Below are 13,027 nucleotides of genomic sequence, written 5' to 3' on the forward strand. Positions count from 1 at the left end.
GAACTAAGCAAATTAGATAACAGAAGTAAATTGGAAAGTTGTTTAGAATAGTTTCTTCTGACTCATGGAAGAAAAATGTTGCGTTTCATGTCCCTTTAAGCAATTTAACTCTAAATGTGCACGTCCCTGGTTGTTCCTGCCATGAGTTACAGTTTATTCGCACAGAGCTTGATTCTGTAGCTGTGTGTGCGGTTCTGTAGAACTGATCGGCTGTAATACTGATGTCTGTTAAATAATAAGTACGTCTGTACCAAGCAGTCTCACATACAGAACACTTTATTCTAATATAATATCAGACCCAGTAACATTAGGATATTTTGTTCAGTGAAGGTTGTAAAACACAGAACTGAAACAGCAACAAGGGAACAACCATTTCACACAGCATTGAGGCATAAGAAATAATTTGAGAAGAATCATTTATTTGCAGTCCTTCCAGTTTAAAGAGTTCTGCACTGCTAAAAGATTCTTTCCCCATAAATTGCTTAATTTTGCATATAAAAAGTACAGCCTCTTTCATTATTTATTTTCCTGCTTTTCCTGTAATTTTACTCTGAAAAATGATCACAGAAGATGCAGAATCCAGAACTTCCTACATGCTGCACAGTGATTGGTTTATATGCACATAAGCAGGTTAAATTCTATCCATAACTGGCCTCAGCAAAGGCAGTAAGACAAAACATTCAAAAGGTCTTGCAAAGAGTGTGTCCCAGGGCTTCAAAACAATGTATATTTTTCCAACAACAAGGAAGCTTTAAATGTTTTTGTTTTTTTAAATATCTTTTGCATGCATATCTTTTCTAATGCTGTGAGTCACTTGGGGTTTAATATTTTTCTTTCATGATTCACATAGAGCATGCAATTTTAAGCAACTTTCTAAATTTACTTATTATCAATTTTCCTTCGTTCTCTTCTGTATCTTTATTTCAAAAGCAGGAACGTAAGCTTAGGATCTGGCCCATTTTTTGTTTAGCACCTGGGTAGCGTGCTTGCTGATTGGTGGCTAAATGTAGCCACTAATCAGCAAGATCTACCCAGGGTGCTGAACCAAAAATAATAGGGAGTAAATTAGAAAGTTGCTTAAAAAAATTGTATGGTCTATCTGAATCATGAAAGAAAACATTTCAGTTTCATATCCCTTTAACCTGTGTCCATAAACCGTCACATACACAGAGGGAGGAGGAGATGGGACGATTACTGGTCACGTCACCTGCTTATAGAAGACTTTTTAGGCAGGTTCAAATATTGTAATGTGCTGAACTAAAATCAAGCGAACAGCAATTATGTTTTATAGCAAAGTCTAAAACAAATATTTTTTTCTTTAAACCAACCTCCATGAGCATAGCCACTGTCATTGGTCCGACGCCACCAGGCACCGGCGTGATGTATGACGCTTTCGCCTTTGCTTCTTCATATGCAACATCCCCAACGACGCGCCTGCCTGATGCTTTTGAAGGATCTGGGAGAGAAAGATTTGTAGTCAGTTAAGTAGAATCTTCCTCAATGATCACAAGACAAAACTAATATTAGATTGGGTCAATCACAGGGAACATGGAGTCTGCCAACTGCTAATAAAGAGATCGGTGACTTAGTCTCGCTATGAAGAGTCACATGCCGAGATGCTGTTTACAATACACAAGTGATGGCTGGAGCGAGTATCACAGTGTAAGAACGTCTAGCAGATGCCAACACTCGTGCTGTGCTGGGTTTGTGTTATTCTGATAATCTTAACTAACATCTGAGTGATGTTGTACACAGACGAGTGACCGCACAGTCCAGTAACCTATTGTATATGGAAGTCTGTGTGGCACGGGATATAAGAGCCTTTTTCATAAGGGAACTGAGGACAATTTGTACTGCAGAAAAAGTTCTGCCACTCATCAGCGTAAAATTACATTAGTATAGATCATCCGGTGCATGCCATGCCTGACTGTCTCGTGCTTTGTCACACAGAAAAAGGGTTGTTACTGTATTGGTCCTACCGAGACTGTTCCTTTAGTAGATTGTGATACCTTTTAAGGAACCGACAAAGCCAGTTGGTTTTTTTTCCCTTTCATAATGTTTCAAGACCTCACAGGTCTCTTCTTCAGATGTAGATATTAGGCTTGCACCGATACCGATACTAGTTTCAGTATCAGTGCCGATACCAAGTAATTGCATTAGTACTTGTACTCGTGCAAACGCACCAATACTTAAACCGATACCTCCAATTCCTACCCATATGCCATCTTGTGGCGTTTTTGAAACTGCATGTTCCCATTTCATTTTAAAGCTGGAGTGGAGATTTAAAGGGACATGAAACCCAAAAATATTCTTTCATTATTCAGATAGAGAATACAATTTTAAACAACTTTCTAATTTACTTCTATTATCTAATCTGTTTTATTCTCTTGGTATCATTTGTTGAAGGAGCAGCTGTGCACTACTGGTTTCTAACTGAAAGCTGCTACTTTACAGCTGGAAGCCTACCTGGGGGGAGACCACTGTACCTCATTCAGACAAACCCCTGAAGTACTGGGCAGTTAATAAACTGAGATTTAATGGCCCAAAAATATCTTTCTGACCAATGCAGTAAGTGTGAAAACTGAAAGACTGTTCAGCTTAGCGTCACACGTCCTTGCAGATAGCAGAAAACGACTTATAGCTGAACATGCAGAGATGCTTCTGTTCCTTAATAAGAACTTACTGCTAGCAAAAACAGACTTATAGCTGAACATGCAGAGATGCTTCTGTTCCTTAATAAGAACTTACTGCTAGCAAAAACAGACTTATAGCTGAACATGCAGAGATGCTTCTGTTCCTTAATAAGAACTTACTGCTAGCAAAAACAGACTTATAGCTGAACCAGAGATGCTTCTGTTCCTTAATAAGAACTTACTGATAGCAAAAACAGACTTATAGCTGAACATGCAGAGATGCTTCTGTTCCTTAATAAGAACTTACTGATAGCAGAAACAGACATAGCTGAACATGCAGAGATGCTTCTGTTCCTTAATAAGAACTTACTGATAGCAGAAACAGACTTATAGCTGAACATGCAGAGATGCTTCTGTTCCTTAATAAGAACTTACTGATAGCAGAAACAGACTTATAGCTGAACATGCAGAGATGCTTCTGTTCCTTAATAAGAACTTACTGATAGCAGAAACAGACTTATAGCTGAACATACAGAGATGCTTCTGTTCCTTAATAAGAACTTACTGCTAGCAGAAACAGACTTATAGCTGAACATGCAGAGATGCTTCTGTTCCTTAATAAGAACTTACTGCTAGCAAAAACAGACTTATAGCTGAACATACAGAGATGCTTCTGTTCCTTAATAAGAACTTACTGATAGCAAAAACAGACTTATAGCTGAACATGCAGAGATGCTTCTGTTCCTTAATAAGAACTTACTGATAGCAGAAACAGACTTATAGCTGAACATGATGAGATGCTTCTGTTCCTTAATAAGAACTTACTGATAGCAGAAACAGACGTATAGCTGAACATACAGAGATGCTTCTGTTCCTTAATAAGAACTTACTGATAGCAGAAACAGACTTATAGCTGAACATGCAGAGATGCTTCTGTTCCTTAATAAGCACTTACTGATAGCAGAAGCAGACTTATAGCTGAACATGCAGAGATGCTTCTGTTCCTTAATAAGAACTTACTGATAGCAGAAACAGACTTATAGCTGAACATGCAGAGATGCTTCTGTTCCTTAATAAGAACTTACTGATAGCAGAAACAGACTTATAGCTGAACATGCAGAGATGCTTCTGTTCCTTAATAAGAACTTACTGATAGCAAAAACACAGACTTATAGCTGAACATGCAGAGATGCTTCTGTTACTTAATAAGAACTTACTGATAGCAAAAACACAGACTTATAGCTGAACATGCAGAGATGCTTCTGTTCCTTAATAAGAACTTACTGATAGCAGAAACAGACTTATAGCTGAACATGCAGAGATGCTTCTGTTCCTTAATAAGAACTTACTGATAGCAGAAACAGACTTATAACTGAACATGCAGAGATGCTTCTGTTCCTTAATAAGAACTTACTGATAGCAGAAGCAGACTTACAGCTGAACATGCAGAGATGCTTCTGTTCCTTAATAAGCACTTACTTATAGCAGAAGCAGACTTATAGCTGAATATACAGAGATGCTTCTGTTCCTTAATAAGAACTTACTGATAGCAGAAACAGACTTATAGCTGAATATACAGAGATGCTTCTGTTCCTTAATAAGAACTTACTGATAGCAGAAACAGACGTATAGCTGAACATACAGAGATGCTTCTGTTACTTAATAAGAACTTACTGATAGCAGAAGCAGACTTATAGCTGAACATACAGAGATGCTTTTGTTCCTTAATAAGAACTTACTGATAGCAGAAACAGACTTATAGCTGAACATGCAGAGATGCTTCTGTTCCTTAATAAGAACTTACTGATAGCAAAAACACACTGATAGCAAAAACACACTTATAGCTGAACATGCAGAGATGCTTCTGTTACTTAATAAGAACTTACTGATAGCAAAAACAGACTTATAGCTGAACATACAGAGATGCTTTTGTTCCTTAATAAGAACTTACTGATAGCAGAAACAGACTTATAGCTGAATATACAGAGATGCTTCTGTTCCTTAATAAGAACTTACTGATAGCAGAAACAGACGTATAGCTGAACATGCAGAGATGCTTCTGTTCCTTAATAAGAACTTACTGATAGCAGAAGCAGACTTACAGCTGAACATGCAGAGATGCTTCTGTTCCTTAATAAGCACTTACTTATAGCAGAAGCAGACTTATAGCTGAATATACAGAGATGCTTCTGTTCCTTAATAAGAACTTACTGATAGCAGAAACAGACTTATAGCTGAATATACAGAGATGCTTCTGTTCCTTAATAAGAACTTACTGATAGCAGAAACAGACGTATAGCTGAACATACAGAGATGCTTCTGTTACTTAATAAGAACTTACTGATAGCAGAAGCACACTTATAGCTGAACATACAGAGATGCTTTTGTTCCTTAATAAGAACTTACTGATAGCAGAAACAGACTTATAGCTGAACATGCAGAGATGCTTCTGTTCCTTAATAAGAACTTACTGATAGCAGAAACAGACTTATAGCTGAACATGCAGAGATGCTTCTGTTCCTTAATAAGAACTTACTGATAGCAGAAGCAGACTTATAGCTGAACATGCAGAGATGCTTCTGTTCCTTAATAAGAAGTTACTGATAGCAGAAACAGACTTATAGCTGAACATGCAGAGATGCTTCTGTTCCTTAATAAGAACTTACTGATAGCAGAAACAGACTTATAGCTGAACATGCAGAGATGCTTCTGTTCCTCAATAAGAACTTACTGATAGCAGAAACAGACTTATAGCTGAACATGCAGAGATGCTTCTGTTCCTCAATAAGCACTTACTGATAGCAGAAACTGACTTATAGCTGAACATGCAGAGATGCTTCTGTTCCTTAATAAGAACTTACTGATAGCAGAAGCAGACTTATAGCTGAACATGCAGAGATGCTTCTGTTCCTTAATAAGAACTTACTGATAGCAGAAACAGACGTATAGCTGAACATACAGAGATGCTTCTGTTACTTAATAAGAACTTACTGATAGCAGAAGCACACTTATAGCTGAACATACAGAGATGCTTTTGTTCCTTAATAAGAACTTACTGATAGCAGAAACAGACTTATAGCTGAACATGCAGAGATGCTTCTGTTCCTTAATAAGAACTTACTGATAGCAGAAACAGACTTATAGCTGAACATGCAGAGATGCTTCTGTTCCTTAATAAGAACTTACTGATAGCAGAAGCAGACTTATAGCTGAACATGCAGAGATGATTCTGTTCCTTAATAAGAAGTTACTGATAGCAGAAACAGACTTATAGCTGAACATGCAGAGATGCTTCTGTTCCTTAATAAGAACTTACTGATAGCAGAAACAGACTTATAGCTGAACATGCAGAGATGCTTCTGTTCCTTAATAAGAACTTACTGATAGCAGAAACAGACTTATAGCTGAACATGCAGAGATGCTTCTGTTCCTCAATAAGCACTTACTGATAGCAGAAACTGACTTATAGCTGAACATGCAGAGATGCTTCTGTTCCTTAATAAGAACTTACTGATAGCAGAAGCAGACTTATAGCTGAACATGCAGAGATGCTTCTGTTCCTTAATAAGAACTTACTGATAGCAGAAACAGACGTATAGCTGAACATACAGAGATGCTTCTGTTACTTAATAAGAACTTACTGATAGCAGAAGCAGACTTATAGCTGAACATGCAGAGATGCTTCTGTTCCTTAATAAGAACTTACTGATAGCAGAAACAGACTTATAGCTGAACATGCAGAGATGCTTCTGTTCCTTAATAAGAACTTACTGATAGCAAAAACACAGACTTATAGCTGAACATGCAGAGATGCTTCTGTTACTTAATAAGAACTTACTGATAGCAGAAGCAGATTTATAGCTGAACATGCAGAGATGCTTCTGTTCCTTAATAAGAACTTACTGATAGCAAAAACACAGACTTATAGCTGAACATGCAGAGATGCTTCTGTTCCTTAATAAGAACTTACTGATAGCAAAAACAGACTTATAGCTGAACATGCAGAGATGCTTCTGTTCCTTAATAAGAACTTACTGATAGCAAAAACACAGACTTATAGCTGAACATGCAGAGATGCTTCTGTTCCTTAATAAGAACTTACTGATAGCAGAAACAGACTTATAGCTGAACATGCAGAGATGCTTCTGTTCCTTAATAAGCACTTACTGATAGCAGAAACTGACTTATAGCTGAACATGCAGAGATGCTTATGTTCCTTAATAAGAACTTACTGATAGCAGAAGCAGACTTATAGCTGAACATGCAGAGATGCTTCTGTTCCTTAATAAGAACTTACTGATAGCAGAAACAGACATATAGCTGAACATACAGAGATGCTTCTGTTCCTTAATAAGAACTTACTGATAGCAGAAACAGACTTATAGCTGAACATGCAGAGATGCTTCTGTTCCTTAATAAGAACTTACTGATAGCAGAAGCAGACTTATAGCTGAACATGCAGAGATGCTTCTGTTCCTTAATAAGAACTTACTGATAGCAGAAACAGACATATAGCTGAACATACAGAAATGCTTCTGTTCCTTAATAAGAACTTACTGATAGCAGAAACAGACTTATAGCAGAACATACAGAGAGGCTTCTGTTCCTTAATAAGAACTTACTGATAGCAGAAACTGACTTATAGCTGAACATGCAGAGATGCTTATGTTCCTTAATAAGAACTTACTGATAGCAGAAGCAGACTTATAGCTGAATATACAGAGATGCTTCTGTTCCTTAATAAGAACTTACTGATAGCAGAAACAGACATATAGCTGAACATACAGAGATGCTTCTGTTCCTTAATAAGAACTTACTGATAGCAGAAACAGACTTATAGCAGAACATACAGAGAGGCTTCTGTTCCTTAATAAGAACTTACTGATAGCAGAAACAGACTTATAGCTGAACATGCAGAGATGCTTCTGTTCCTTAATAAGAACTTACTGATAGCAGAGACAGACTTATAGCTGAACATGCAGAGATGCTTCTGTTCCTTAATAAGAACTTACTGATAGCAGAAACAGACTTATAGCTGAACATGCAGAGATGCTTCTGTTCCTTAAAGGGACAGTCAACACCAGAATGTTTGTGGTTTAAAAGAAAGATAATCCCTTTATTACCCATTCCCCAGTTTTGCATAACCAACACAGTTATAATAATACACGTTTTACCTCTGTAATTATCTTGTATCTAAGCTTCTGCTGACTGCCCCCTTATTTCAGTTCTTTTGACAGACATGCAGTTTAGCCAATTAGTGCTCACTCCTAGGTCACTTTACGTGCATGAGCTCAATGTTATCTATATGAAACGTGAACTAATACCCTATAGTGGTCAAAATGTATTCAGATTAGAGGCAGTCTTCAAGGTCTAAGAAATTAGCATATGAACCTCCTAGTTTTAGCTTTCAACTAAGAATATCAAGAGAACAAAGCAAAATTGGTGATAAAAGTAAATTGGGAAGTTGTTTAAAATCGCATGCCCCATTTAAAACATGAAAGTTTCTTTTGGACTTGACTGTTCCTTTAATAAGAACTTACTGATAGCAGAAACAGACATAGCTGAACATGCAGAGATGCTTCTGTTCCTTAATAAGAACTTGCCACTAACTTTTGAAAAATTATTCTAATTGCTAGATTGCCTATTATACTACTAGTTCTCATCTTCAACAATTGTGCTCAAAACATACTGTACTCTGAGGAACATCCTTAGCCAGGGCTGGACTGGGAATAAAAAGCAGCCATGGAAAAATATGAAGACCAGCCCTATTTTCTGTTGTCAGTAGAATGCAAATGCCCCATTTCTCTTAAAGGGGATTACTGGGATACTCCCTCCCCAATATTAATATCATAATTAAATTATATTACTTTGTATGAAGTACAAAATGTCAGATTGAGTTAAATAGGCACCATACAACCCAATTGCATCTGGTAATCACCTCTTTAAATTGTAGCTTTCCAGCCCCAGCTGCTGCAGCTGTTATTTATTGTTATTATTAATAATATATGTTATTGTAATATTTTTATTTATAAACATGTTCTGGGAACTTTGTGACAACAAGCACATAAAACTGTTTTATTATTTCAAAATGTCTTTTGAGATACAGTTCATAATTATAAAGAAGTGATCTTAAATTATTAATCTGTATTGTGCTTGGTAAACTGTCATGACATTAAAAAAAAAAAAGTATCGGTAATTGGTATCGGTGAGTATTGGGGAAAAAAAAAAAAAAAAAAAACGGTTGGTCTTAAAAAAAAAAAATGGTATTGATGCAACCCTAGTAGATATCTAAAGAAGAGGCCTGTGAGGTCTTGAAAGTGTATTAGATAAAAAAAAAACACACAAAAAAACAAACTTGTTTTTGTTGGTCCATTAAAAAGGTATCAGAGTCTACTAAAGGAACAAGCTTTGTTACACAGGAAGAGCACACTGGGTAACGTTCACTGTTCAAGAAACTTCCTAGATATGAAGATAAAAAAGAAAATGTATGCTTGCATGACAATGACAAATGTATTTCTTTTTGACACGATGAGTCCACGGATCATCTTAATTACTAATGGGATTCAATACCCAAGCTAGAGTACACAGATGATACGGGAGGGACAAGACAGGGAACCTAAATGGAAGGCACCACTGCTTGAAGAACCTTTCTCCCAAAAGCGGCCTCAGCCGAGGCAAAAGTGTCAAATTTGTAGAAGTGAAGTGTGAAGAGAGGACCAAGTTGCAGCCTTGCAAATCTGTTCCACAGAAGCTTCATTTTTGAACGCCCATGAGGAAGCAACAACCCTCGTGGAATGAGCCGTAAACTTCTCTGGAGGCTGCTGTCCAGCAGTCTCATATGCAAAACATATGATACTCTTCAGCCGAAGAGAAAGAAGAACTCATAGCTTTCTGTCCCTTACATTTTCCTGAGAAAAATACAAAGACAAAGAAGAAGACTGACGAAAGTCCTTAGTCGCTTGCAGGTAAAAATTTAACGCACGGACCACGTCCAAATTGTGCAGAAGTCTTCCCTTTTGAGAAGAAGGAAGGATTAGGACACAAGAAAGGAACAACACTCACCTGATTAATGTTCCGATCAGAAACAATTTTAGGAAGAAATCCTAATTTAGTACGTAAAACTACCTTATCTGAATGGAAAATAAGATAAGGAGACTCATACTTGTAATGCCGAAAGCTCTGACACTCTACGAGCAGAAGAAATAGCAGCAAGAAATAACTGGTTTGAACACAGGCCTGATCCTGACCAAGGCCCGACAAAATGATTGCACATCTGGAACATCAGCTAGACGTGTGGGTAACAAAACAGAGAAGGCCCAGATTTGACCCTTTAGGGAACAAGTCGATAAGCCTTTCTCCAAACCTTCTTGAAGAAAAGACAAAATTCTAGGGATCCTAACTCTACTCCATGAGTAGATCTTGGATTCACACCAATAGAGATATGTACGCCATATCTTATAGCAAATCTTTCTAGTTACAGGCTTACAAGCCTGAATCATGGTCTCTATGACCGAGTCAGAAAAACCCTGCTTGGATAACAATAAGTGTTCAATCTCCAAGCAACCAGCTTCAGAGAAACTAGATGTGGGTGAAGGAATGGCCCTTGAATTAGAAGGTCCTTCCTCAACGGAAGTCACCAGGGCGGCAGAGATGACATGTCCACCAGATCTGCATACCAAATACTACGAGGCCAAGCAGGAGCGATGGAGGATCACTGATGCCCTCACCTGCTTGATTCGAGCAATGACTCGAGGAAGAAGCGCAAAACGGAGGAAATAGATATGCTAGAGAGAAGGTCCAAGAAACCGCCAAAGCATCTAACAGTTCCGCCTGGGAATCCCTGGACCTCAACCCGTATCTCAGGAGCTTGGCATTCTGTCGATATGCCAAGAGATCTAATTCCGACTGAACCCACCTGAGAATCAGGCAGGAGAACATGTCCGGATGGAGTTCCCACTCCCCTGGATGAAAGGTCTGCCTACTCAGGAAGACTGCCTCCCGGTTGTCCACCTCTGGGATGTGGGTCACCGACAGGCAACAAGAATGGGCCTCCGTCCACTGAATTATTTTTGGTTACCTCTGTCATCGTTAAGGAACTCCTTGTTCCTCCCCGATGATTGATGTAAGCCACTGAAGGTATACTGTCCGACTGGAACCTGATAAACTGGACCAAGGCTAACTGGGGCCAGGCCATAAGAGCCTTGAAGATCGCTCTCAGCTCCAGAATGTTTATAGGTAGAACAGACTCTGGCTGAGTCCAAACTCCCTGAGCCCTTAAGGGAGCCCCAAACCGCTCCCTATCTTATAAGGCTAGCGTTTGTTGTCACAATCACCCAAGATGGTCTGCGAAAACAGATTCCCAGGGAGAGATGATCCAGAGACAACCACTATATTATAGCGCTGCGGAATCTGTTGGCGCTCTACAAATAACCGATAATAATAATAATATCCCTAGTCTCCTGCTCCAGTAGTATTCTAGGAGACAAGTCCGCATAATCTCCGTTCTGTTGCTTGAGCATGCTTAACCGAAGCACAGCAAACAGTAATCCCAAAACTCTTGTGAAAATTCTGGGAGTTGTGGCAAGACCGAAGGAAAGAGCCACGAACTGGACATGTTTGTACAGAAAAGCAAACTTTAGGAACTTGATCCCTGAAAATGGGAACATGCAGGTAAGCGTCATTTAAATCCATGGTTGTCATAAATTGACCCTCTTGGATCAAAGGGAGAATGGAATGAATAGTTTCCATCTTGAAGGACGGTACTCTGAGAAATTTGTTTAGACTCTTGAGATCTAAAATTGGCTTGAAGGTCCCTCTTTTTGGGAACCATGAACAGATTGGAATAAAATCCCAAACCCTGTTCTTGCACCGAAACAGGAACGATCACTCCCAGATTGGAAAAGTCTCTTACGCAGAGTAAGATCACCTCTTTTTTTGTCTGGTCTGCAGACAATCCTGAAAACAGAAACCTGCCTCTGGGAGGAAAACTTTTGAACTCTAACCTGTATCCCTGGAACACTATCTCTATTGCCCACGGATCCTGAACCTCTCGAACCCAAGCCTAAGCGAAGAAGGAAAGTCTGCCCCCTACAAGAAACGGTCCCGGATAGAGGGCATGCCCTTCATGCTGTCCTTGATTCAACAGCAGGCTTTTTGGATTGTTTTCCCTTATTCCAAGATTGATTGGGTCTCCATGCAGGTTTAGTCTGTTCCTGTTTGGAGTAGAGGAAGAATTTCCCTTAAAGATTCGAAAGGAACGAAAAAATTGCTCTGTCGTCCTTTTCCCTTATCCTGAGGGAGAAGGAAACCCTTACCTCCCGTGATCTCAGAAATAATCTACAACAGGCCAGGTCCAAACAAGGTCTTCCCCTTGTAAGGAATAGCTAAAAATTATGAATATATGAATGGGGTACTTGTAAAGTAGGCTAATCACCCGTAAGGGTCTCAAGGCGCTGCTCATCTTGTCGACCTCAGAAGGATGAAACGTTGAGTGGACCTCGCAGGGGACTGAACATGCAACCCTTGGGTTGCTACAGAATTTAGCCCCATAGTGCCTTAGCATGCTGAGCTATCTGATAAGGTACAGAAGCTTAGACTCAGATGACACATCCACAGATCAAGGCTTTAACCATAAGGCTCTGCGAGCTAGAATAGAGAAACCCAAAATCTTTGCTCCCAGTTTTGATAACTAGAAGGGAAGCATCCGTAATAAAGGGATTAGCCAGTTTAAGGGCGTTTATCCTATCCTGGATTTCACTCAAAGAAGTTTCTGTCCTGATAGCATCAGGCAACACCTCAACCAATAGCTGCCGCACTAGTGACGGTAGCAATGCACACAGATGGCTGCCATTGTAAGTCCTGGGGTACAAAAAAACTTTTTTAAACTACGACTGAGGAGTCCAATGTAGCTAAAACCTCCTAGAGTAACAGACGGAGGTGATGTTGCTTAAACTTAAAAGATACAATTTCAGCATCAAGAAGAGGAATTACACTGTTAGAAACCTTGCTTGCTGAATGTCTGTTCTACCTCTAACGCTTTCCCTGCAATATTGGGAAAGCAGACAATGCATTAAAACACATGAGAAGAGCGAAGTCTAGTAAAGTAACTCAAATGAGTTAGAGGAAGCGCAGGGCACTGTATGTGAGGACAATAAAATTTGGGACTCCTAAGGAGAAAATTGTGTATATTAAACATTGTAATTAAATTTCTGAACAACATTCTCTTTGGAAATGTCTCAAAAAAATCAAAAACAAAAAAACAGACTTTCCCTAAGGATTAAATTCCTCACATACGTGAGGAACAGCGAGTTGGTGGTTAAACATTGTGCAACAACACAAAATAAAAAGACCCTCTGCATAGCCTCTTGGTCCATCCTGATTCAAAAAGAACCAAG

General features: G+C 38.9%; 1 protein-coding gene across 2 annotated transcripts in view; it reads right to left on the minus strand.

Annotated features, from left to right (window-relative positions):
* MTHFD1 (methylenetetrahydrofolate dehydrogenase, cyclohydrolase and formyltetrahydrofolate synthetase 1) overlaps positions 1-13,027 on the minus strand; it is a 178,968-nt gene that overhangs the window by 140,635 nt on the left and 25,306 nt on the right. For both annotated transcript variants that reach the window (XM_053697279.1, XM_053697280.1), the window contains exon 9: positions 1,329-1,456. In XM_053697279.1, the coding sequence (XP_053553254.1) occupies positions 1,329-1,456 (128 nt within the window). The remainder of the gene's footprint in view (positions 1-1,328; positions 1,457-13,027) is intronic.

Source organism: Bombina bombina, chromosome 1, assembly GCF_027579735.1.
Source record: "Bombina bombina isolate aBomBom1 chromosome 1, aBomBom1.pri, whole genome shotgun sequence".
In the NCBI taxonomy this organism is placed as follows: Eukaryota; Metazoa; Chordata; class Amphibia; order Anura; family Bombinatoridae; genus Bombina; species Bombina bombina.